This window comes from Fundulus heteroclitus, chromosome 22 (genome assembly GCF_011125445.2).
Source record: "Fundulus heteroclitus isolate FHET01 chromosome 22, MU-UCD_Fhet_4.1, whole genome shotgun sequence".
NCBI lineage: Eukaryota > Metazoa > Chordata > Actinopteri > Cyprinodontiformes > Fundulidae > Fundulus > Fundulus heteroclitus.
Window position 1 is genome coordinate 15,318,129 of NC_046382.1, and position 27,895 is coordinate 15,346,023.

Genomic DNA, 27,895 nt, shown 5'->3' on the forward strand with positions numbered 1-27,895 from the left:
ATGCAAGCACCTCAACACAGGTGTCTGGATGTAGGCAAGATTCAATTGAATTTTATTTATATAGCGCTAATTCATGATACATTTCATCTCAAGGCACTTTACAAAGTCAAATTAAATCAAATCATGCAGATTGGTCCAAAAGTTTCTAAGGAAACCCAGTAGATTTCATCATGTCTTGACAAGCAACATTCACTCCTGAAGAAGCGTAGAGCCACAGGGTCATCTGGATTTTTGATGGCTTTGCAGCAATCCCTCATACTGAGCATGCATGAAGCGACAGTGGAGAGGAAAACTCCCCTTTAACGGGAAGGAAAACCTCCAGCAGAACCAGAACCAGGCTCAGAGTGAACGCTCATCTGCCTCGACCCACTGGTGGTTAGAGAAGACGGAGCAGAGACACAAAAAAAGCACAGAAGCACACATTGATCTGTTCTACATTAGATGGAAATAGCAGGTGACCTGTCTTCTCTGGATGATGTCACAGTTAACAGAACGCCAGACCAGGTGTACCTACTATGAAGAAAAAAAATGACAGAGAACAAAAAGTTAAACGATTAAATAACAAGCAATGCAAATCGAAGAACTCAGCAGAGTGAGAAAAATAGACCCTGATGTCCTCCAGCAGCCTAAGCCTATAGCAGCATAACTATAGAGATGGCTCAGGGTAACATGAGCCACTCTAACTAAAAGCTTTGTCAAAAAGGAAAGTTTTAGCCTAGTCTTAAAAGTAGACGGGGTGTCTGCCTCACGGACCAAAACTGGGAGTTGGTTCCACAGGAGAGGAGCCTGATAGCTAAAGGATCTGCCTCCCATTCTACTTTTAGAGACTCTAGGAACCACCAGCAGACCTGCAGTCTGAGAGCGAAGTGCTCTGTTAGGAACATACGGGGTAATCAGAGCTCTGATATATGATGGAGTTTGATTATTAAGGGCTTTATACGTTAGAAGGAGAATTTTAAATTCTATTCTTGATTTAACAGGAAGCCAATGAAGGGAAGCTAAAACTGGAGAAATATGATCCCTCTTGTTGATTTTCATCAGAACTCTTGCTGCAGCATTTTGGATCAGCTGAAGGCTTTGAACTGCATTTTGTGGACTTCCTGATAGTAAAGAATTACAATAGTCCAGCCTTGAAGTAACAAATGCATGGACTAGTTTTTCAGCATCACCCATGGACAGAATGTTTCTAATTTTGGCGATTATTCCTGAGGTGAAAAAAGGAAACCCTGGAAACCTGTTTAATATGGGATTTAAATGACATGTCTTGGTCAAACATAACACCAAGATGTTTTACTTTATTACCAGAGGCCAAGTTAATGCCATCCAGATTAAGTGATGACTTTCTGAAGTTGAAACTAAACATAAAAAATGATATTTGCAATAAGCAGCTTGTAGTTGATGGAAGACGGGCTGGGCTGAGTATTTGAGAAGCTGCTGATGTTCTGGGCTTTTCACACGCAACCATTGTTCTTGTTTTCAGAGAATGGCCCCAGAAAGGGAAAATGTCCAGTGAGCAGCACCTGTACAGATTCAAGATGATTAAAAAAAAAACTGTAGTAGCAAAAACAGCCATTCATTAAAGCCAAGGTATGTGGAATATCGCCTCTTAACGCTCAACATGTGGGTCCTTGAAGCCAACGTGCTGCTGCAGCGGACGACTGGATGGTGGCGCCTCCAAAAGGGGGGGCCAGATGGAGCCACTTAAACTCTTGGGTCGGCACACTGAAACTAAAAGCCATAATTTCAGGATTTTTTTCTACTGTTGTAGTAAAGCTGCCAGTGGAGAACTATCTTAAAGACTTAAGTAAATTCCTACTAATATCTTTTGGTTTATTGTTTGATTTCCAATGTTCCTAATGATCTAATGTGCATAGACCAATGACAATACAGTTAAGATTTGGAGTTGAACAACAATTTCTTTTCATTGTTTAATTATATTATGAATAAGGTGTACATTTATTAATTTAATTAAAAACAAAACAATTAGTTGGGGAAAGTAGATACTGGCAGATACAAATACAAGTGTGATATAAGGTCAAGAAGAGCGGCTGTGAAAGATGGAATGAAATGCTAAACTGATGCTACTGCAATTTACACTGGCCAGATTCAAGCTAAAACCACATGAATCCTGAATCCTGGTTGGTCCTCTGAAATTCTCCGTCCAATCAAACTTCAAACACTGCAAAAATAGAACTAAAAATAAGAAAAATCTTCTTGAAATGAGAGTATTTTTTTCCTTGATTTGAGCAGGTAAATAAGATTATTTGCCAATGGAATAAGATTTTTGCACTTAAAATAGGGACAATTCATCTCCATCATCTTATTTCAAGTGCTGTATATCTAATGATCTTATTTTAGGGGTAAAAATACTCATTCCATTGGCAGATAATCTTATATAGCTGCTCAAATCAAGGGCAAATACATTCATTTCAAGAAAATTCTACTTATTTTTAGTTCTCTTTTTGCAGTGAACCGGCACCAGCCTGCCTTCTGACCCCCAGGAGAAAACCCACACAAACCCACCGTGCCACAGGCAAATAACACCCATAGCAGGGCATTGCTAATAGCTGACCTAAGACCCCTTTGTACCAATCCTGCGATGCCCAATTGGGGTCCACATGCTGGTCGAGATTAAAAAGAAATTTCCAAGAAAGGAAATCTTACTGCAGCCGGCCACCATCTAAAAATATCTATTAAGCTGATCAGACTTTGTAGAAAAGATTATCTTTCTTCAAAAAGGAGGAAACACAAAAGAAAAAACCTTCCCTATCAGGGAGGCCAGGTGCATGTTGGTCGTCACAAGTGGTGAAATGGCCTCAAGAAGTTGTCAAAACCAGAGCCACAAGCTTCCAGGCAGCTGGAGCAGCGATAAACAAGACTGCATAAGGACCCATATTCATCTTGCACAGAGTGCAGGATGGTAAGGGAGGTAAAAACAACCCGCTGTGCGGCAGAGGGGGCAACTTTGGGGTCACCAGGTCACTAGAAATGCCACACGTGGCCACCAGCAGTTAGGGAGTTATGCAAAAAGCTACCTTTACTTTCTCGAGTTGGCAAACGTAAACCATGTGACGTTTATAACCGTGTCTTTTGGACGGACGAGACAAAGATTGAACTTTTTGAACAACGAGAACTCCGGAGCCGAGTACGATGGAGAGCCTGTGATGCTGTGGGCCCTAATCGAACCTTAAACTGGGTCGATAACGATCCAAAACATAGAAAAATCAGCACATAAGTGGCTCATCAGACAAAATTATGAACACAATGAAAAATCTGTCTGATCTCATGGGCGTCAGATCCCCAGAGGGGGTCTTCCAACTCCTTAGGATGACCGGTGAGGTGAGCAGGAGAGATAATGTGCATGCACAAATGTTGGGTGTTTCTGCAATTAAAGACGAATTTATTTATTTATTTATTTAAATGCTTGCTGCGCATCTCTACCGGGGAGGGTATTAACAAACGCATGATTAAAAACCTAGTTATTAATCCAAGAATGTTCCTCTGAAGGGGGGCTGTCGTTAAAACTGGGTGAGGCCCGTCCGCCGCCGCTGCTGCTGCTGCTGCGGGGAGGACCCGGTGATGTCAAAGCTGATGTAAAAATGAAACGGGGAAGCCTTGCAGATCTGTGACGCCTTTCCCAAGCGGTAAATCAGGGAGGGGAGCAAAAAAAAAAAAAGAAAAAAAAAGAAAAAGAAGACGGGGAAAAAAAAGGAAAAGCCAGCCCGTCATCTTCTAATTAGAGTAGGAGGCCAGTTTGTCCAGTGGAAACGCGCCGTCGCTGCTGCCTCTCCTGCCCCGCACTCGCAGCATCACAGATCCCTCCGTCACGCCGAGGTTTCCCCCCTCTGCCGCCTGCGTAACATCTCTCCAGGTCCAGCCGCGCAGCGCACCGACACCTGACCGCTCGGATCGCGTCGGAACCCGGCTGAGGCGACACCATTGCGCGGATTTTCGTCCTTTCGGAGAGCTCGGAGAAGCGAGGTTGGGATTTCCTTCCTATCGTTTCATTAATTCTTACACATCTTCTGTGCGCGCGTGTCTGTGTGTGTGCGTGTGTGTGTGCGCGCGCGTTGGGGTTGTTGGGTGGAGTCAACCCGGAATTCTCCAAATTGGAAACGCATTGGCACGTCTCAGGTAGGAAGCCTGCATAGATGTCTGCTCAGTCGAGTTTAATTCATTTATTTTTACTCCTAAATCCCAGATTTTTTTCTTGGCTGATTCGTGGCGTGGGCTTTTCAGTTCTGAGCAGGGCCGCAGCTCTGGTTTTGTCTCCTTAGAAATAAGGAGAGGCGCCCGCCCGCGTCTCGCTTTGACAGATTTGAATCTACAGTCAGCATCGGCGCATTTGGATAAAAACGGCACACGGGCGATCGGAGGCTGGAATTACAGCCGGATGAAAGCCCCAGGACGCGCGGACTGAAGGGAAACCTAAAGGCCTGGTAGCTTCGTGCGAGGGTGTGTGATCAGAAGCTACAAATTAATCACAAAACCCCCCCCCCCCCCCCCCCTTTAAAAAAAGGCGATGCACTAGAAATGAAATACTCCACCTCTCGCTGCAGCACATCTGCTTTATTATATCTGAGTTATTTCGATTTGATGGGGTGGAAATGAAACACTAATAAATAAAAAACAGGGAGAATGCATCCTGCTGCAACCCTGCATCTCTGAAACGCTTCATATCTTCATGCACCTCCTTATGAAACACATCTATGGTCAGCTGCCTCCTCCTCTCCCCTGCTGTTGCTGCCAAACTGGGCCAATTCAGCGCTGATGGGGGGGTCAGAATGAGAGCACTTTACTTTCAGAAGTATTCACACCCCTTGATGTTTTCCCTTCGTGTGTTGAATTGACGTTTGGTGTGCAGAGCTGGGAATCCGATTCATTGTTTTCCCAAGTTTTCTACCAGCCTGAAAGCGTTGCATTCATGTGTGTTAGGTACTGCTTTGCAACGAGATTGACGTTTTTTTTGTGTGCTCCTATTTACTAAATACCCTAAGCTTACTCAGATTGAATGTTGTTGTTTTTTTTTAAGATTTGTCACAGATTCTCGGTTAGATTTAGGTCTGGGCTTTGACTGGGCCATTCTAACACAGCCATTGTTCAGGTTCGTGGTCCTGCTTGAAGGTGTGTAATGCTTTTGATGGCTTCTAACAGCTTTTCGCCCACCATCGCCCTGCATGTGGCTCCGTCCACCTTCACATCAACTGTGACCAAGTTTCTTGCCATGCATAGCGTCTTGCATGCAGACCAAAAATGTAAGTTTTTATTTCATCTGACCAAAAGCATCTTTTTCCACATTTTTTCAGCATCCCCTGCATGGCTTGTGGGATGAAAATAGGACTTCTTGTGGGGTCCCCCCCCCCCCCCCCCTCTTCATTCCACTCATCTATAAAGACAGTATTTATAGTGAATGACTTACAGGAGCTGTGGATCTCTGCAGCTCCTCCAAAGTTGGCAATGTGCTTCTCAGCAGCTTCTCTGATTGATGCTCAACTGTGCCCACCCGTCAGTTTTAGAGGTGCAGCTGTATTTTCTGCCGGTGTGCCATTTACTTTACATTTCCAGGCGATGGATAAACAGCACTTTGTGTGATCTTTTAAAGTTTGGGGTAATGTTTTATAACCTAAACCCGCTCTAAACTTCCCCGGAGCTGCCTCCCTGACATGTCCGCTGTGCTCCTTGGTGTCCATGAAGCTGTTTTGCTCACAGATGAACTCTATTTACTAAATTGGTGACGTCAGAAGGTGATTGGTTGCACTGGACTTTTAGGGATGTCAGATTAAAGGCGGCTGCATAAAATGAGCTGCTGAATTTTACATTTTTTTACTTGTAAAAAAAAAAAAATGGCGACTCCAGGTAGCGGGACAGATTGTGCAGCCCCCAAGTTTACCGCTCACCTGTTCTCTCCCTCTGCTGTCCGTCACAGGCACACCATGAAGGACAGCATCGCCAACAACAGCACAGCCAGCATCTCCCAAGCCAGGAAAGCAGTGGAGCAGCTGAAGATGGAGGCCTGCATGGACAGGATAAAGGTAACGTTTTATTCTGCGTTTGAGCAGCTTTTTCACTCCGTGCTTCACCTGGAAGCTTTAGACGCATCAGGGTCCTCTTGCTCACAGTTAAAAAAGAGCCTCCAAAAATGTTGTATAGACACCAAGTACTAGCAGCAATATCATTCATTTCAGTTTAATTAAGTAGTGGCTGTTCTTATGGCAACAAATAAACATTGACTTTGCAAAAAAAATGGATCCTAAGCAAGAAAGTGGTGAAGTATGAGCAGCCAATGATCATGGCAGCAAAACCTCTGTCAATATATTGATGGCAGCTAAACTCAGGATCACTCAGCAGGTGCTGCTTTCTATTCAAAAAGAAATATAAAGGACGCACACAAATTTAAAGACAAACAATCTCCATTGCTAACTCCTGCCAGGAAAGAGAGGCAACTTAACATTTAGTCTCTGAACAAGAAAAACTTTCTATGAAAAGAAACAAAACAAATGGCAACAATACCTCTCTGTGACTTTGTCCAGGAAAGAGATTCAGCTAAAAACAGAGTCAAAGAGTATTTTTGTAAAAAAAAAAAAAAAAAAATTAGAAAGTAAACAGCATTGTCAGTGACTCGGTCCAAAAAAGAGATTCTGCTATACAGAGAACTGAAGGGTGGTGAGTGCAACAATAATTATCAACGATTCTGTCCAGGAAAACAAAGAATGTCAGAGGAAGCAGTACTTTCTATAGAAAAAAGAAATTACACATAGTTAAAGACAACTATAGCTCCATCGGGCACCCCATCTAGGGAAGAGACAGAGCTAAACACAGAGTTAATGGGCAGGAAATACTCTTTATGGAAAGAAAAATGAAGAAAGTACACAAAGTTAGAGGCAGTAATAGCTCTGCCAAGGCCTCCGCTCAGGAACACAGATCCATGTGGCGAGGAGTTCAAATTATTGGGGAAAAAAGAAGCGGCAAATGAATAAAATAAATAAATAAATAAATCAAGAAAGTTCACAAAGATAATGGCAGCAACAGCTCCAGCAATCCAGGACGAAAACATCACTAAACACAGGGTCACATTATGAGGAGTTCCTACTAGGGGAAAACTAAAAAAAAACAATGATAGAAGAGAAAGTTGTTGACAGCTATAGCTGTCAGACGCCCCCTCCAGGAAAAAGATGATGCCAAACACAGAAGCCCCAAGGTGGACTAAACATATGAGAAAAAAAAAGAAAGCTTAAAGTTAATGGCAACAATAATCACAAATGATACATAAATGGCGAGTAGTAGGAGAAAATAGCAAGGGGAGGATGAGGGGCCAGTATGTCTGTCACCAGCCTAAGCCAACAGCACCATAGCTATAGAGATAGCTCAGAGAAGTTGCTCTAATACCTGATTATTACAGCTAAATGCTTGTCTGGATAAACGTTTAATGAGATGTATGGACTATATCCACCTATCAGGTTAAATCTGTTTGACCACACCGAACAACATAGTTCTTTAATCATAAATCTGCTCTGTCCAGTAATTATGTTGATTTCCACAATACGCTGCTCTGTGCTGTTTCTCATTCTAGTATATTATGAAACCGCTCCAGAAAAAAAATTCAGGTACTTTAAACCTGGGCGCTGTTTTTTCTGCACGTATTGGGTTTAAATTATCAGCTGGACTTGGTCCAATATTGTCAAAGGGAGCCTTGACAAAATGGCTGCAGAGCAAGTGTTACTAAGTACGGCGGACGACCGCTCCATGGCCGAAGGTAAACATTGATATTGGCTGCCAGGCGGTGGACGTTTTCATATCAGGCTGATCTAATCTCATACTCACTCTGGGCGCATATGTCAGTCTGTTTACACATCTGAAGCTGTGGGTTGCTCCTCGGTTGCTTGGTCTGCTGACGCTGATGCCTACAAGTTTCCAGATTGCACGATGACAGGATTCACACTGCTCGCTCGTACCTACCATATGGAGAGCTGAACCAGCAAAGACCTGCGAGTCTCAGTCTTCTCTATAATTGGATCGCCATGAAAGGAAGTTCCAGCGTTCAGGACGACAATCTCCTCAGGTTTTTCGGAGCACAACTGCTCACGCTCCTTTTAGGTCCCATTCGTTGCAGCTAAAGCGTCTCTCCCAGTAAGCAGCGGAGCAACGAAGGCAGAAACACACGCAGTGCTGCGTTAACTCACGGTTGTTTTGCTTTGTCGTCACACCGAAATGTTTCAGCTCATCCAAATAATTTCATTATTTAAGGTCATCCTGAGGTGGTTGGGAGCATGAACGTCACGTTTAAGGCCAAACTTTGACTAGGCCACTCCAGAACCTTCACTCCTTTTGTTTGTTTTTTTAGCTGTTGTTGTTTTTAGGCATTAAGAGGCTGCTGTGCTTAAGATATTGTTCTGGGCTCCTTTGTGTCATCCTGGATGATTTTTCCAATAAAAAGTAAAAAACAAAGCAACTGGACTTGTTTTCCGTAGCTGAAGACGTTTTGCTTCGTCTCCAGGAAGCTTTCTCAATTCAAAAAGTCTGGAGTAATGATGAGTACCAAGCTTTATACTACTGCCCAAACAAAGGCCTTGTAATGGCTTAGATAACATGCAAATTCAACAGAAACAGGTCCACCCCTTAGTAATGGGCAGTCGTTAAAGACATTAAGCCAGCAGATTGAACCGAAACTGGTCCACTCCTCTGTAACGAGGAGTCGTCATGGTCGTTATTGGCTTGGCTTAAAGGAACAATGTTTTGATCACCCAAGTGAGGGTGAGAGTTAAGGTGATGGTTGGCTGGAATTAACCCTATAGCTGAGTTGTAAGTTTTTGAGAGTTGTAACCTAAGGCCTCCTCCTCTGTTCAAAGTTGTTTTTTCTCTCTTAACGTAGATGGCTTCCTTCACACCCCTTTCAAACCATCTGTCTTCTTTGTCCAAAATAGGAAAATTTTGGTCCTCAAAAGAGTGTCCTTTGTCCTTAAGGTGTAAGTGGACAGCAGAGTTGTCATAGTTGTCACAGTTGCTTTGCTTTTTACCTTTTTTTGGAATGACCATGACCTGGATGACTGAGAATCTTCACCAGCAATCCTGGATGATTTGTTGATTTGCTCCTGCAGTAATTTTGGCAGCTCAGCGTTTGGGGAAAATGATTCTTACTGTGTTTCTAATATTGTATCCTTAGAAATGACTTTGTAACCCTCTTCCGTTCTTTAACCTTGTCAGAAAAGTTCTGTTTAAGGGATTTCTTGAATTTTTTTTCCCCAAGTACTTAAAATTATCCTTGTCTGATATAAATGTTGTAACGATGAGAAAGCAAAAACAGGAGAAACACTTTTTAACTGGGCTGTAGTTACTAGAAGGTCTTCCTTACCTCAGCCTGGTCCAGTTTTTCCGTCTGCTCCGTCCTCCATGTTTTTTTTTTTTTTGCGCTTTATTTAATTTATCTCCTTGTCTTCGAGACCTGGTTGGAGTACACAAATCCAATAATCAAACTGGAATAATTTGATTTGGAGCTCATAAATCCACCTCCGTTTTGGAGCCAACTTGTTTGATCGAAGATTAGAACGACATAAACCAACAGAGGCGGGAAATGGCATCTATTTTTTTAATCATCAAACTCATATGTTTCTGTTTAAAACTTGTGACCGTCTAATAAGACCTATCTTAATAACTTCCTCCTGGAGCAGATAAAGGTTTTTGTCATATAACTGCAGCTTTATTAAATGTTGGTACTCGTGTTAATTGCCCCCCCCCCCCCTCACCAGTTTGGATCCGGCCGTTGCGATTTTGCCCCATCCCTCCATCCATTTTGCACAATCTTTGTGCCTGTGAGCTCATATTATTAAAAAATATGTTAGGGTAATCTTAAATATGCTCAAGTCTCACTTGTAATTTATCCATCCATTCATTGCCTTTACCGGCTTGTGCTTGCAGTGAGGTGGGGTGCACCCTGATAAAATAGACGGCTAACCGTCATGTTGTTTGGACTGCGGGAAGAATCTCGAGTACCCGGGCAGAAAGTACGGATTGGGGTGCACGGAGACTCTGTGTGACCAGGATTCAAACCCACAACCCTGCGTGCTGCAAGGCAATGACCATGCAGCCCTCTTTTAAATTGATTTTACGCTACTTTCTGGACATTTTTTTTAAATGTGACAGATTATGAGAGGACACAGGGCCGTTATCAGATTCTCAACCTTCATTAAAAATACTAAAATTTCACATTTACACAAAAATAAAGCAAAACGTGGATCTGGCTGCTTTACATTAAAACCGATACAATATATATTCCCACTGGAGTTTTATTGCTTGCTAAAACATAGAAATAATAATTAGCTAAATTTACTCTTTTTATGGGTGATGCTTCTGTGTTTTAAACATAGAAGTATTTCTGGTAAACAGCTTAATTCTACTTTCTTGTAAACGAGGGGAAAGCAGAGTGGCCCTTTTCAGCCAGCTGACCGTCAGTGCTCAGCTGCAGATACACCAGCCGTTCAGAGACAACATTGATCACTACAGTGTTTTCTCTGGCCTCTGATTAAAAGCATTTTATTGTGATTCATATTTTTTCTTATAGTAATTAAACCAGAACTGGTTGAAACCTTTGAATACCTTGATCCCAGAAACCAGGCGATGCCTAATTATGACCCATAATCAGGTTAAAATAAAACTTGAATGAGATTTACTAAACTCATAGCAGACGCTTCGGTAATAATAAAAGATTGTCAATTGCTAATAAAACGTTTCCTAACTGAATGGTTGGCATCAATGGTCCACTTATGGACAGCTCCTGTTTGTACACAGAAAAAAATTGTCTTGAAGAAAAAGCCACAAACTGAAGTTTGGAAAAAAATATTCTAGGTTTAAAAAAGTAAAAAAAAAAATTCTTAATGATTTCCATTTTCCAGAGCATAAAAGATATTCCCTTTTATATAGATATTTAGATATTCCCTACTAGATTGCTCAAAGAAGTTGGGCAACATTCAGACAGATCAGCTAATCCTGTTCAAGACAGCCGTAAATTATGTGAATAAACTTGTAATTTTGTTAAAATCATTACTTCACTGGCATTATTTCGAGGACCAGATGTCATCTTTGAGGTCAAAGGCGGATTACAATGAAACAATGAGCAATAACTTTGTTTTAAACCTGATTTAATGACACTCAGGTGCAGTATAATGTCTATAACAGAAATGCATTGATCCACAGTGCATATTCTGATCTGATATTAACCCTTTATCTAATGAATTAAAGCCTTTAAATCTGAAAATAATGGTAAATGGCTTGTACTTGTATAACGCTTTAACTAGTCTGATGAGCCCAAAGTGCTTCACACTACAGTCGGTCATTCACCCATTCACACCCTGACGGTGGTGAGCTGTGTTAGTAGCCACAGCTGCCCTGGGGCAGACTGACAGAGGCGAGGCTGCCATGCATCAGCGCCACCAGGTCCTCTGACCACCGCCAGGACTAATGAGATAATTAAATGGTTATTCTAACAAAAAAAAAACTAGAGTTGAGTTTATGTCAAGATAAGAACGTTTTCATCACGAGAAATAAAGGGTGAATTATTATTTTGACATAAATTGTTGAAACCTTTTTTTTTTTCGGAAAATAAGTACTGTTGTGATTAAATTCCTTCAATTACACATCAAGCTTCACATAATTTTATCTTAAAATAACAAACGTTCCCAGAAACTGAGATAACCGAGCTGTCTCTACAGACAGAGCCTGAAGTCTTGTCAACTCAACATGGCATCAAGTTAAAAAAAACTTGTTATAATAAGGAAAATAACTTGTTTGTGCATACTACATAAAAATAGTTTTGTACAGTTTTAGAATATTTATTCTTATTATTTTGTACTCTTATTATTTTGGATTTGTACCTAAATTTACTAATATGTAATTTTATTTAAATATTTGTTTGATTTCCAAACAACTTTCCTGAATGTTCTGGGTAGTTTCCTATATTCTATGTTTATTTTTTATTTTTATTTTTTTTTGCTTTATTTATTTTTGATATTTTTATATGTATATAGCCATTTTTAAACCTGTATGTTTGTTTTGGGTGTTGAGTAGCTGAAGGATCACGATAGAAATAAGCCCTCCTGGCTTTCTTATACTGACGATACTTGACTGTGGTCATGGAAAGGCTAATGTTGCGTTGAGTTGTGCTTTTAGCAAATAAATTCAACCCATCTATCAGTCAATCAATTTGCTTTACTGTCAGAGGACACAGGATATGCAGTCACGAAGCCATAATCGCCCATCAGTAAGTTAACAAACAGATATAGATGAATAAAAGAAGCGCCTCAAATATTTGTTCTTGCATGTAAATCGACATTTTCTTTCTGAACCACTTCCAGCGTCTGTTTTCGTTCACTTTGGGTAATTTTGGGTCCTCGTCATCTCGTACCCCCAAACTTCAGCACTGAAAGTCACAGAGATTAAAACATCCCAGATGGAGCAAAGAACACACAAAAGCTTATAAAGCCTAATTTCTTTCTTTAAAGTTGAGGTTAGCCCCATGACTGCGACTTTTGCAATTTCAGTTTATTAGATAGAAGGTCCTAACAGGTTTTTGTAAAGGGCTTCTTGTGCAGCTGAAATGACCGTGTCGTTCAGAAGGCTCCTCGTGTGCTCCGGGAATCATTTCCACCCTTCCCCGAGGCTGACCGTACACACAGCATCCTAGCTGGGCCTAGAAATCCTCCTTCTATCAACACAGAGGCTGTTTGAAGCAAAACGGAAGATCTGAGTAATACATCTGAATTTTTGTTAGACTTGTGCGTCAAAGTGAAAACAAAGCGTTAATTAGACAGTGACGTGACTGTCGCCTGCTGCCTCGATAAACCAGCTGCTTGTCGTGTCGTGTTTTTCACACGTTATGCTCATGCCTAATGTGAGTTCTTACACTGTTGTGAAGAAAAATCATTGCATCACAGCTGAAAAATGTTTAATGAACTGAATTAATCAATGTTTTTTTTTCCATTCCTAAATACTTTTAGAGTTACTCAAGTTGGCTACTTGATTTGCTTTAAGTCAGGGGTGTCAAACATACGGCCCGCAGGCCGGTTCTAGCCCACCGAACAATTTAGTCCGGGCTAAATGCATTATCATTATTCAAAATAATGCCAAAAAGAGCTAATCAGATTTGACTTTCACATGTGGAGCAGTACGGCTTTCGCCATAGTGCTCCGCTAGATTTATGAATGTGAATAGTTTTATTATGATTCATGTGGGGAATATCTCAAATGATATGGACACTACAATGGGAAAGTAGGATAGGAAAGGAAGAACAAGAAGAAAAAAAGAAAAGGTGAAAGAAAGAGGAGATAAAAGGAAGAGAATGATAAAACAATTATTGGAAAAAAAACATGTACTTCGTTTAATTGAAAATCTGCAGTTCCTATATTGTCCACGAGGGGCGCTGTGTTTTAATCAGCAGATGGTAGCACTGAGCTTCAGATGTGGAAAATTGATTTTAAATAATTTCTTAATTTTTATCTGTTTGATGTATATTGTCATGCAGGACAGTGTTTTTAAGTTCCAAAAAATGTGAATAAATGTTTTTCAACATTGTACAATCACTGTGATCAGTTCTTATGCATACTGCACAAGTAAATGTTTAACTGAGTAAAAGTATTGTTGAAATTGCACATATTTTCTTAAAAACACTCAGTTTATTCATAATATATTGTGTAAAAGTGAAATTCATTTAGTATAAAAATCAACAACAAGTCCACTTTTATTAGTTCTATTTAATCTTGCAATGGAGTTTACTCGTGTGGCCCTCTTGAGATCAGATTAAGCTGTATGCAGCCCCTAAACCAAAATGAGTTTGACACCCCTGCTTTAAGTAAATGACATTTATATAATTTAAAAAAAAAACATCTCTATTTGGTTTTTTATTATGTCTAAGTGTGTGTTGGTGTATTTGCCCAGGAGAGAAAATTGCTCTTTAGGTATTTGCAGCTTCTCCGTGTGACACAGCAACCATCTGAAAGAAGGTGGATCTAGTCAAGATGAGGCCAAAGTCAATCTTTTTGGCCAAAATGGTACGTGTGGCAGAAAGCTAACACCGCACTTCATCCTGAACACGCCGTCCCAACAATGGGACATGGTAGTCTTCTGCAATGACAGAGAATCGATGGGAGTGATTCTGTTGTACATTGTGTTCAACATAACTCTACCGCTGTGCAAGGAGTCAAATCCAACTTTTACCTGCTAACAGAGTTGTTGATCTACACAACAGGCAAGTTGGTTGACAGAGACGTATCCACTTTTTTGAACACACATGCTTTTTATAGAGTTAGTTCAGAAGTGAATGAACTGATTTACAGCGTAACAATAGGTGAAAATAAGAATGGACTAAGGACACAGCCCTGTGGAGCTCCAGTGTTGATGGTCAGGGCAGGACGTGAGGTTGAGCACAGCTGCACTGCCTGTTGCTGAGGATTTTAAAGCATAAAGGCACTTTTTTTTTTCAGGCACTGCAAAAACAGTTCTAAAAATAAGTCAAATGTTCTTCAAGTTAGTGTATTTATCCTTGATTTGAGCAAGTAAATACGATTATCTGCCAATGGAATGAGTATTTCGACCCCTAAAATAGGATAATTAGACATACTGCACTTAAATTAAGATGATGAAGATGAATTGTTCCTATTTTAAGTGCAAAAGTCTTATTCCATTGGCAAATCATCTTATTTACCTGCTCAAATCAAGGACAAATACTCAAATTTTAAGAACATTTTACTTATTTCTAGTTCTGTTTTTGCAGTGGAGAAGCTGGTTGCATCTGTGTGCCAGTGCAGTTATAAGGAGGATATCATAATCGCTTGATTGACTTTAATAAATCAGGGTTGCATCTGGCATCAATAGAGACAGGTTGCATTAATAAAACATGAACCTTTGTGTTATCTAAAGAAAATCATGACCCACCGTACCATATAGGAAAATTAAAATAAGGTATTTATCACAAGACAATCTCGCTACGGGAGTAGGTTTCCTCAGTTTGCTTCTTACATTTCTCTTTTTTACCTATAATAATGACAAAAAAAAACATTTTAAAGGACAAATACTGAGCATTACATTAAAAGTTCCTGTGTTCATATATTAGCGGGGGGGATATTGTGGTAGTCACACCACTTGACTCTTTAAACGCGAGTATCTGAGTGACTCTTCAGCGAAACCCCTTAACTAATGGTGTGCCTCTGAAGACTTGTAAAAACCACAGAGGAAACAGAGAGTTTTGGCGATCTCGTAAATTTAATTAAGGGGTCTGATGGGGGGTGGGGTGTCTGGTAGGTATCAGTGGAAAGAGCAGGGATCACCACATTCTCATTAATTGCTCAATCAGCCAAAGGAATGCGATCTGAGCTAATTAGACGGACTCTCCTTCCATCATGGGGCTCTGGTGTAATTACAATCAGTCTGGGCCTAATGACACACTCAGTGCAGTACCACTTTTCATCCTGCGGGGCTCCTGCTTTCTCCACAAGTCCGCCTGCAGTTCATATAATTACTGTACTTAGTTTCATTACAAAAATAATGAGGTTGTTTTTTTGTTTTTTTTGGGGGGGGGGGGGGTTGCAGGAGACAACTGTGTTAACGTTCCTCCTTGTGCAGGTTTGAATAGTTTGTTTTTCTGTGCTTGGGTCAGTGCAGATAGTGGATGGCGTCGTTTAAGTGAATATTCAGTCTTATTGCTGCTTCACATCTTTGCATCTAATGTTGGTACTTTGGCTTCAACGATTAATAAATAAAACCGTCAGTTTTGTTGAAGATAATTTAAAGCAACCCTGTTTGCGTAAATGTAACACGGGATTTCTAAAGCCTTTTTCTTTTTTAGCTGCAGAAAAATGGCAAACAGATCGCAGGTGTAGCGTTGCAGACAAAAATAATATAAACCAGATCATCTGGAAGAAACTAGTGACGGTACAGTAGTTAGAGCAGAACAAAAAAACAACAACCCAGAAGTGTGCAGATTGGTGGTCATGCGTGATAATACGGCTCTTGCAATCTGTTTCTTCGCAGCTAAATCTGTTTGGCTACTCTATGGTAGTTTGATGCCAGCAGCACTTTTCAATCTTCATTGGGACAATGAGATATTTACTGGTGAGCTGTGTGTGTGATTTAAAATGTTTTTTGTTTTTTTTTAAACTGCTCAAGCTCCTGGTAACACTTCAGGTTTCTAAGTATTATACAAGGTTTGCAATCAAAAACCCTTTACCAACTTTTTTCCTCTTTTAATGTGACATTTCTCTTGTAAAACTGGAAAGAAGACAAAATGTATTTGAGGGAAAATATCAAAACACACACATAAAAAGCTGCAATTAATTGCCTGGTCGCATGATCGTGCACGCCTTTTAATTAAATTATTTTGAACCCTGTTTTGAACAAACTATGGTCAGGTTTCCCCCAGCTTGTGATATTTGCCCGCTGTAACTTGAAAAATTAAAAATGTCCCCCAAATCTCTCAGACTGTGAGGAGGAGCTTTAATTCTGGATTCTGTTAGGCCATAGAAAACAAATGTACATGTCTTCTAGCCATTCTGTCTTTTATTGGCACGTATGCAGGGACTTCACCCTTTCAAACTTCCAGTTTCACCACAACTTGTTCTCCCACAAGGATTTCATTCAGGCCTGGATGTTTCCTCTGAAGCAAAAGGCACAGAAACCTAAAAGTCAAACGGAAAACATGTACAGTAGTTGTTGGAAAGTCCTGCAGTTCTCTCTCTCTCTCTCTCTGTTTCTTTCAGCCATTTTGCATTTGATGCTTTGCCGGATACCTTTGTGCCATAATAACAGAATATATTACTCCTTTGTAATCTCTCAGGAAACTATGGTGTCAGCAGAATTGATGGCTGGTATGAACTTCAGACGAAAAGATGGAAATTTGATCATAAGGTTAGAACGGAACAGAAATAACATTTATTGTTATATTCAATGTAGCATCAGTTTAAGAGTGCGGTAATGATCTTACTTTTTTTTTTTTTTTTTTTTAGAAAAAAACCCCTGTAATTTAACCATATTTGTGTGAACTACCAGATTTTATCAGTGATTGGTGCCTCAAGTGATTAGTTGCTCTTCTTTTTCATTCTTCTCTCATCTTCATTGATTTTCTTTTCGCATTTGTATGTATGTGTATCTGCCTTCTATGTAGATTATATCAAATAATAATCAGCTAAACGGGTTACATAAAGCATAAACCAGACACTAAGCTTTGTAGTAAGAGGTGTTTTTCACTAGTCTTGTGACAAAGTGTTATTACGACTATTATTAAGACTATTTAAATAGGAGAGAGGAAAGATCTAATTTTATTCAACTTTCTGATCAACTGATGACAGTAAAAAAGGATTAAATAGAAACACGGATTACTGTCTTAACTATTTTTTGTAAAACAGCTCTAAATGATTAGCAACATTGCCCTGTTTTTACCGGTGATTTAAAACTGTCAGGGATCTTAATGAGTTAAGTGTTTTCATGCAAAAGGAGCAGATCATGTAAATAAACACTGCAGCACCAAGCAGACAGGGTTTTAAGTTAATGGTTACACACAGCGTACCCTTTTGGTCTCCACTGAACTTCAAGAGCTTTATTGTGTCTAATCTGAAGAGAGCATTTATCACTTTCTGGATGTTCAGAGAACTGGTATTGATTTATTTTCAGCCTGGCAGATGCTCTCCTTGGACTGGAAGAGGAAATACTTTTCGACTGTCCTATGTGACTCTGTTTTGATTGAAAACACAGCAACGCTGATTTTGGCAACGCCCGTTTGTACCGTCCAGTTTGAAAGTTAGTGCTGCCATTGATTTGTACTCAGAAGTTGGCATTTCCGAACTCCACTGGGAAAGCCATAGTCCACTGGCAATCCTGGGTTCAATTTTCAACATGCCTGCCACACAAATATGCAGTCAGAGTTTTTATTTATTTTATTCCTTTATAAAAATAAGTGTGTATACCTTACAATCCCTTTAGTTCCCGGTTTCCCTTCATATCTAAGATGATGCAAATACTTTTCTGATCATAATCACTTGCGCACATTATTTCAATTTAAGTTTATTTATATAGCACCAATTCACAACACACGTCATCCTAAGGCACTTTACAAAGTCCAATTCAATCAAATTATATAGATTGGTCAAAAAGATTTCCTGTCTAAGGAAATCCAGCAGATTACATCAAGTCTTGACAAGCAGCATTCACTCCTCCTGAAAGAGCGTAGAGCCACAGTGGACAGTCGTCTGCATTGTTGATGGCTTTGCAGCAATCCCTCATACTGAGCATGCATGAAGCGACAGTGGAGAGGAAAACTCCCCTTTAACAGGGAGGAAAAACCTCCAGCAGAACCAGAACCAGGCTCAGTGTGAACGGGTTAGAGAAGAAAGAGAAGAGACACAAAAAAAGCACAGAAGCATTGATCCAGGAATCCTTTCTATGTTATATGGTAGTAGCGGGTGATCTGTCTTCTCTGGATGATGTCACAGTTAACAGAACGCCAGACCAGGTGTACCTTCTATGAAGAAAAAAGAGAGAGAACAAAGAGTTAAAAGCTGAAATGACAACTAGCAATGCAAAATTGGGGAACAGTAGGAGAACTCAGCAGAGTGAGAAAAATAGATCTAGATCTCCTCCAGCAGCCTAAGCCTATAGCAGCATAACATATACATTTAAGTTTTGAAGAATTTAATAAACTTGAATAAAAAAAAGATTTCTGAACTTTGGTTTTTGACATTTCAATGTTTTCCACGACAGCCACTGGTCAGAGTCAATCATGTAAGATCATGATCTAATATCACTGACAGATTGATTGGTGCGTCACTACCTAAAAGCTGAGCTGTCGTTCTTCAAGTGACGCCAAACGTTGGTTTAAATGTTTTTATGCAACTTTTTCCAGAAGAGGGTTTCCAGGTTTCAGGTTTTAATGAGTCTGTTTGAAGGACACTTTGCTTTCCATTTAGGTCTCCTTTTCCACACACAAAAAAAAGGATTGCACTGTTTTAGTGGGTAGCTCTAGTTTCAATAGGTTATCACTTCTGGACCGTATCACTGTAGAGCAATTCAAAAGCCATAAATAGAAAGCAGGAGAGCTTACACTGACCGAAGCAAGGCAAGGGACTGGTAAAATGTCTGTGGCCTATGAGTTATTTTCTTTTTTGAACTATATAAAATCAATTCCTCAATGATAAGATACATGAATAATTACTGTTTTCTTAAAGCCTACCTTGGCTTACGTGATGAACATTTTTGTCTTTAAAGAAAACATCTCCTCTGCAGCTGCTAACACCTGCAGGATGCATCAGGCAGCAACCGAGCATGAATCATGTCTCTGACTTCTCACCAGCCCATTTTAATCCTAATCGCAGACATTTGTGATAAACAAACATCCGTTACATTTATAGCGTTTCCCTCAACCTGTAAAGCTGTCAGACAAAACTAATTCAGGCAGAGAAAAACTGTTAACTTCAGAGCGTTTTCTGTCGCATATTGAGCTCGCCGTGCTGCGGCTGTGTACAAAATGCAGGCTTTTAGTCTTATTTTGTATTTTGAAAAATCCAACTCAACAGTTCGCAAACAGACCTTGTGCTGTGAAATTGCTGTACTCTGCACGGCAGGTACCCTGGTAAAAAAAAATTCTGCACGATGAAAACCTGACGATAATTCACGTTGTTCAAATCAAAAGCAGGCACTGCCGTTAGAGCTGCAGCTTTTTGGGACTTTTGATACTTTCCCCACATTTAATGTGACACTTATCCTGTCCAATACGAATAAAAAGCAAACAAAAAAAAATGTGTGTATGTACATTTAAGCAGTAGAAAACCAGGTAGCCTCAGTATGCACATGCAGCTTTTGATTAATTTCCACAGTTCTTCAGTCCTCTTTGGCAGGATTGTTTTTTTTTTTTTTTTTTTTTTTTTCCACGTATGGATTTGGCAAAGTTAGCCAACTCTACCTCGCAGGACTTCTCCAAATCCTTCCGATTTTGAGCACATATCTACCAATTTATTTTTATTTTTTCTGATTTGGTTGTGAGTATCTGGCTCTGCCATTTGAAAACTCCTCCCCATGGAGCCATTCTTTGGATGATGTGGATGCTGAAAAATAAATTCCTCCTTCAATTTCAGCTTTCTAGCAGACACCTGAATGTTTGATCTAAAGCAGGGGTGTCAAACATATCCGGCCCGCCGAACAATTTAGTCCGGCCCTGTGGCTAAATGCATTATCATTATAATTTTTTTTTTTTTTTTTTTTTTTTTTCCCCCAGTGTCCTGTCTGACAATGTGGCAATAAGATGCCACAAAGAGCTCATCAGATTTGACTTTCACAAGTGGACAAGATAAAAGGAAAAGAATGATAAAACAATTATTGAAAAAAACATGTACTTTGTTTAATTGAAAATATGCAGTTCCTATATTGTCCACGAGGGTCGCTGTGTTTTAATTAGCAGATTAAGCTTCAGGTGTGGAAAAATTCAAATCATTTCTTAATTTCTATCTGTTTGATGTATTTTGTCATGCAGGACAGTGTTTTTAAGTTCCAAAAAATGTGAATAAATGTTTTTCAACATTGTATAATCACTGTGATCAGTTCTTATGCATAATGCACAAGTAAATGTTTAGCTGAGTAAAAGTATTGTTGAAATTGCACATACTTTTCTTAAAAACGCTGAGGTTATTCATAATATATTGTGTAAAAGTGAAATTAACTTAATATAAAAATCAACAAGTCCACATTTATTAGTTCTATTTAATCTTGCAATGAGTTAACTTGTGTGGCCCTCTTGAGATCAGATTAAGCTGTATGAGGCCCCTCAACCAAAATGAGTTTGACACCCCTTATCTAAAGTGTCTGGTATTTAGGACTCCTCGTGATTTATTTCACCCATGACAACAACAACAAAAAAAAAATCTAGCTCCATCCAGAGCATAGTACATTGAATAATTGGTTATTGTGCGGCAATAGTGAACCCCACAAACCAATGAACGTAACAATGTCCGACAGCGTCTTTCAATCAATGTTTTTAAGAGAAATAATACATGCCTGACATACAGATACACATTAAATTATTGCTAAAGAAAAAACATCAGCACACCGTGGCCTTGTGCTGCATCGCTGCTGGAGCGAGGGCTTCACATGGCCGGATGATGAGTTTTGTGTGATGTTTTCTCCCCTGAGAGCAGCAGTGGGTGAGGTGAAGTGGCAGGCAGGAGATCAGATGGCCCGCTCCTCCGTGTAGATCCCCGAGCCCTGGCCGTCCCCCTGCTGCAGCTGCTCCTCCGCTCTCCCCTTCCTCTGGAAGCGTGCGCTCACATTCGGTCTGGCCTCACTGTCAAAAGATGTTCACTGAGCGTTCGACTTGGAAGGAAACAATTAGCAACTTTAATCCTTATTTTCTGGACTGTGTTGCTTGTAGTACTGGTGCATTGCTTTATGTGGGTAGAATACGTGAATATGGATGGCTATGGAGTGAATTTTGTTCCATAATGGTTGAAGGCAAAGAGCGTATTTTGTAAATGGAAATTTGAAAAAAAAAAATGCAATCCAGAAATTAAACTTTGAAAAACTTCTTAATGAAAAAAACTTTTGAGAACAACTTTGTTGTTGTTTTTTCAGACTTTATTTTTTCTAATTATATTTTTTTCAATGTTTATATTTTATTTTTTCACATTTTAATTTCATTTTTTTTTACAGATTTAATAAGTTCAAATATTTTTTTTATTATTTTCTCTTTTTCAGGCTGAGTTTTATGAATTACCTTTTTTCCAAATTGCATTTTACGCCTCACATTCTCTTCACTTCTTGCTCTTGACAAGCATTTGGACCAATAAAAATGTCGGTTCTAGATTTTTAAAATAAAGATGAAAATATAAAATATTAAAAAAAATATTGAAGAAAAAGATAGATAGATAGATAGATAGATAGATAGATAGATAGATAGATAGATAGATAGATAGATAGATAGATAGATAGATAGATAGATTTAAATAAAATCTGAGAAAACAGCTAAATTACTCTCAAAATTTCCATTTACAAAATGTGCTCTTTGCTTTCAACAATGGTACAAAATTCATACCATGCGTGGCTACTTGCAGATTTTTCTGCTTCACCTCAATGCAGCAGCTAGACTTTTCAAACTCCAGCAGGATAAAAATATAAACATCAAAACTGAGTTTGGAACAAATCAAACAGGTGACATTAGTATTACATCACAATATTATTATCTTTGGATGAGTTCATTTTACTAAATAAGGTTCCAGTTTGCTTCTTCCTCAGACTAGAATCTGCAGAAGGACTTGAAGCCGAAAGGATTTGTACTCTGTTAATGTGTTTAAGGCCATTTTAAACCATTTTTTAAATAAGATTTGTGTTTGTACATGTTTTAACTCATTTCCACTTATATTTTAGGTTGTTAGTTTTATGTTATTTACCAAAATTGTATCTTGAATGTATTTTTATGTCTGCAGATGTCTGCTACCATTCTTGGCCAGGTCTCCTTTGAAAAGGACATTTTTAATCTCAATGAGATCTACCTGGATTAATAAAAGTTACATACATACATACATACATACATACATACATACATACATACATACATACATACATACATACATACAAAAAACACTGACTCCCTGTGCAGCTGCAGAGTTGGTTATGTCTTGCTGGGACCTGGGGAATTTCCAGAAGACCCTACAGGGTGTCAAACTCATTCTGGTTTAGGGGCCGCATACAGCTTAATCTGATCTCAAGAGGGCCACACGAGTAAACCCATTGCAAGATTAAATAGAACTAATAAAAGTGGACTTGTTGTTGATTTTTAAACTAAATGAATTTCACTTTTACACAATATATTATGAATAACCTCAGTGTTTTTAAGAAAATATGTGCAATTTCAACATTACTTTTACTCAGTTAAACATTTACTTGTGCATTATGCATAAGAACTGATCACAGTGATTGTACAATGTTGAAAAACATTTATTCACATTTTTTGGAACTTAAAAACACTGTCCTGCATGACAAAACACACCAAACAGATAAAAATTAAGAAATGATTTAAAATCAATTTTCCACATCTGAAGCTCAGTGCTACCATCTGCTGATTAAAACACAGCGCCCCTCGTGGACAATATAGGAACTGCAGATTTTCAATTAAACGAAGCACATGTTTTTTTCAATAATTGTTTTATCATTCTCCTCCTTTTATCTCCTCTTTCTTTCACATTTTCTTTTTTCTTTTTGTTCTTCCTTTCCTCTCCTACTTTCCCATTGTCGTGTCCATATCATTTGAGATATTCCTCGCATGAATCATAATAAAACTATTCACATTCAGAAATCAAGCGGAGCACTATGGCAAAAGCAGTTCTGCTCCACTTGTGAAAGTCAAATCTTATGAGCTCCTTTTGGCATTAAGACAACAATTCTTATTGCCACATTGCCAGACAGGACACTGGGGGGAAAAAAAAGAAAAACATTTTTTTTATGTATGTTTGACACCCCTGCCCTACAGGGAGAAAAAAACTGGGGTGTGACATCTTGCATAAAAACATGCAGGTATATAAGGGACTGGGTAGTTTTGTCTGGTTAGAACAGAATGGATGAGTTTAGATCAGAACAGACCTTTTCCTGGGACTGTGTCCCTGCTGCTCTCCTCATGAGAAGACAATAAATTCTAACTTTGATAAAATCACCAATCTCTGCCTGGGTAATTAAAGAAAGCAATGAGAGTTTTTTTTCCTGGAGGCAAAATATATGCGATACACATTAAAACATCAGGTACATAAAACAGCAAGCGTTTCTGCTCTTGGTGAATAATGCATGAGAAACGTTTGAGCTACTTCAGTGCAAAGCAAACACGTTTCTCAACAAGCTTTTGGCTAATATCTAAAGCCAGCAGGAAAGTTTTGAATCTTGGTGTTCTTATTTAGTCACATGAAAACGTTTAGCTTCTATTTTTAATCATATTAGCTGAACTATTAGAGAAGAAAATCACTTTTTTTGTTTGGATGCCTTTCCTAATCAGATTGAAGATGTTGGCGATAATATCCACTTGTTATTATGTAGGAGGTGTGTAATTTATCTTTTGTTGCACCTGCTCATTTTCATGCCTGAACAATTAAAAATAGCATTAAATTATGCCCTTTTTTTAGTGGAGGAAAATAAATTCTCCCATTAATAAATAGTCGATTTTCTTTAAATCACCTGTCCTACAAAAAGTTATCAACCCAACCCAAGTTCTTCCAATGACATCCATGTGAGGAAAGGATTTTTTTTAAATTTACAACACATAGTCACAATAAACAGAAACTTACAATAAAACATGTGAAAATGACTCAGGTAAAACAATTGAAGAATTCATTTGCAAAAACAGATAACTCCGTTTTTAGCCAAAAAAACTAAAATGTAAGTGGGGGGTGGGGTCCTTTTTAATAAAGGTATATTTTTGAGATGCCATTATGTTGTTATGTCACTCTTACTTGATCAAATTCACCAACCTTTAGTTTGACTGGTATCACCTTAACTAAATAATAAAAAGTATGTTGTTTTTTTTATTTATTTATAAAAACAGAGTTATCTGTTTTTGCAAATTAACTCTTTAATTGCACATCTGCAACTTAAACATAATGGGATCTATCATAGTCTTAAATACATTCAGATATAAGTTTAGGCTCCAATCTGCAGATATGCAGATCATAGTCAGTTATTCATCTCCCTGCACCTAAATAAAGTTTCTAAACTGCACGTTTTCCTAAAGTGCATAGATTCAACCAAAAGTTGGTTGTCTGAAAGTAACATTTTAATGGAGATCCTTGGACCTTTTGACTCGGGTGTTATGTGAAGTTTCTGGTTGAATCCTGCTTTTATCATTTAAAAAATGTTCCGAAACGTAACTCAATTTACTCTTGTCCTGAACCAGAAATTACAATTGATGCTCTTGTTTTGTCACGTCTGGATAATTATGCAGCTCAAACATCCTCGATCGGTTGGAGGTTGTTCCATATTCGTCTTCCAGGTGTCTGACTAAATTATTCAAGTTAACACGTGTGATATAGTTTTCTAGCAGCCCTGGGAGAGATAACAAACTTCCTCAGCTCTCGCAGAGAATGTTTTGGACCTTCAGTGTAATAACTAAAAAGTTTCAAACAACTGGCCCTGACTTCTTCACCCTATTAAAGGCAGAATCATTAAAGCTTTGGTGTGTTGTTTTCATTACATACAGGACTGTCTCAGAAAATTAGAATATTGTGATAAAGTTCTTTATTTTCTGTAATGCAATTAAAAAACATGAAATGTCATACATTCTGGATTCATTACAAATCAACTGAAATATCGCAAGCCTTTTATTGTTTTAATATCGCTGATTATGGAGTACAGCTGAAGAAAACTCAAAAATCCTATCTCAAAATATTAGAATATTTCCTCAGACCAAGTAAAAAAAAACAGCAAAACAAAATCAAACATTTGAAAATGTCCATTAATGCACTCAGTACTTGGTTGGGAATCCTTTTGCACAGATTACTGCATCAATGCGGCGTGGCATGGAGGCAATCAGCCTGTGGCATTGCTGAGGTGTCATGGATGCCCAGGATGCTTCAATAGCGGCCTTTAGCTCATTTGCATTGTTGGCTCTGGTGTCTTTCAGCTTCTTCTTCACAATACCCCACAAATTCTCTATGGGGTTCAGGTCAGGGGAATTGGCAGCCAATCAAGGACAGTAATGCCATGGTCAGTACACCAGTTACTGTGAGAATCTTATGTCGTCTCTTAACCACTACCATACTTGTGATTTAGTTTACTCAACCAAGCTGAGTGTTTTTCAAGGCTCAGGAAACCCTGCAGTGTTTCCAGTTAATTAGACGATTCAAGTGATTAGTTGAATAGCCTACTAGTATACTTTTTCACGATATTCTAATATTTTGAGATAGGATATTTGGGTTTCTTAAGCTGTAAGCCATAATCAGCGATATCAAAACAATAAAAGGCTTGCGATATTTCAGTTGATTTGTAATGAATCCAGAATGTATGACATTTCATGTTTTTTAATTGCATTACAGAAAATAAATAACTTTATCACAATATTCCAATTTTCTGAGACAGTCCTGTAGATAATATAACAATGGCGAAAAACGTCAAATATGTGAGGGTTTTAGGTAAACGGGGAATCTCTTTTGAAAAAATGATGACAAACATCTGGTCACCGGTGCACATCTGTTCCCTCCATGTCAACAACCCAGGTCTCCAAAGCAGCTGCAGACCTGATGGCGTACTGTGACGCCCACACACGCGAGGACCCCCTCATCGTCCCCGTCCCCGCCTCCGAGAACCCCTTCCGGGAGAAGAAGTTCTTCTGCACCATCCTCTGATGAGCCGCCGCCGGAGCTGTTCTGAGTGCGGGCATGGCGTTGCCTGGCTTCTTCTCTGTCTTCACCACACCTGAAGCTACTGGCCAATCAAAGGCGTTGAGTTGAGTTTTGCCTGGTGGACACTGTTGTTGCTGGTCAGCTCTGTCTTAGTGGCTGAGGGTTTTTGGGGGAGTCAGCCACCGAACTGGCAACCCAGTGAGCGTTACCATGTCTTGTTAAATAGGTTTGTTATTGCTTTGTTGTTAGAGAACAGCCTTGCTCAGTACTTCATGAGATGAAAGATGTGTTTGTTTGTTTTTGTTTTTTTCCCCCCTTTTTTCTTTTTTGAATTTTCTCGTGCTAGATCGTAACTTGCCTCAGGAAACAGAAAATTTGCCCAGTGTCAAAACTTTTAAAAACATGTTTCCCTTTTTACTTATAATTCAGCATAAATTTTTGTATTTGTAAAAAAATTTGAACATAATTGATTTTCTAACCTGTTGAGCACTTTGATTTTGTAGCAACGTCGACTGAAATTTGACGCCTCCTTCAAATTTTCTAGCAGAGTCTCGGAAAAATTCACTGTTTGGTTGCGCTTTGATGTAGAAAAAGTGACTCAAGTCTGACAAAAACAACTTCAAACTTGACTCAGACTCACACTTCAAAGATCCATGGTTGACTTGGACTCGTGGTCTGGGACTCAGGCCTCACTGGGAATCTATATCCCATGTATTCAGGTGTGAAAACATCTGATATGTAAGCTACAGACTGCAGCTCTGACATATGCATTTTATAGCATGAAAGCGTTTGCTTGACTCGTTAGCATTAAGGGACCGACGGCTATCATTAATGTTAGCTTTAGCTTCATTATGGTGACCACATGGATGTCCTCTAAATAATTTCAGTAATTTCAGAATAAGATAAACTTAACTCGTTGTCATGCTAGCTGTGCCACAACAAACACTTTTTGCTTCCAAAAATAAAAGCACTTCCTTTTCTTCCCTTCAAACTCAGAAATCAGATGCACATCAGACGTACTTTCTATGTACATAGCTTAGCTTGGAGCAGGTTAACCTTTTAGACTTTGCAAGAAAGGTTTTAAATTAACCAAAAATAGGTGAGGAAAACATTTTAAACCCCATACAGTGTTTTGGATAATGAGTGGAAAACTTAAACACAGGGATAAACTAGTCAGAATAAACGTTTACACACTCGTTATCAATGGGTGTTAATACCTTGTGGCATAGATGCATAGTTACAGTATCCAATACGAAAAATTTGTATCTGTTATCAATTTTCAAAATGGTTTAAAACATTTGATGGCAGTTTTTGCCTTGTTGAATCAAATGTCAAGATATTGAAAGCTATCGATCACGACTACAAGATTAAAAAAATAATTGTCACATGAACACCTGTCAAATCTGGCCTCAGGATTTCTGTTCCTACCCAACGCAATGACTTAGGAAGACTAGATAAATGTGCTTCTGGTGAGACATTTCAGTCATTAGGGAACTTGAGAGCTGACTTGAAGTGAAAGTCTTGAGACTTGAATTGGAGTCGTGGTGCAAAGACTT

The 27,895-nt window shown here is 39.0% G+C and overlaps 1 protein-coding gene across 4 annotated transcripts; it reads left to right on the forward strand.

Annotated features, from left to right (window-relative positions):
- Positions 1-3,564: 3,564 nt before the first annotated feature.
- LOC105918474 (guanine nucleotide-binding protein G(I)/G(S)/G(O) subunit gamma-4) lies at positions 3,565-26,795 on the forward strand. 4 transcript variants are annotated; one of them, XM_036126043.1, is made up of 3 exons: positions 3,565-3,981; positions 5,927-6,032; positions 26,214-26,795. In XM_036126043.1, exons 2-3 carry the CDS (start codon positions 5,934-5,936, stop codon positions 26,340-26,342), a joined length of 228 nt encoding a protein of 75 aa, XP_035981936.1. In that variant the 5' UTR covers positions 3,565-3,981; positions 5,927-5,933; the 3' UTR covers positions 26,343-26,795. The 4 variants fall into 4 exon arrangements, with proteins under 4 accessions (XP_035981936.1, XP_035981937.1, XP_035981938.1 ...); XM_036126044.1 differs by lacking the exon at positions 3,565-3,981 and adding an exon at positions 4,029-4,134; XM_036126045.1 differs by lacking the exon at positions 3,565-3,981 and adding an exon at positions 4,251-4,455.
- The last annotated feature ends 1,100 nt before the right edge of the window (positions 26,796-27,895 follow it).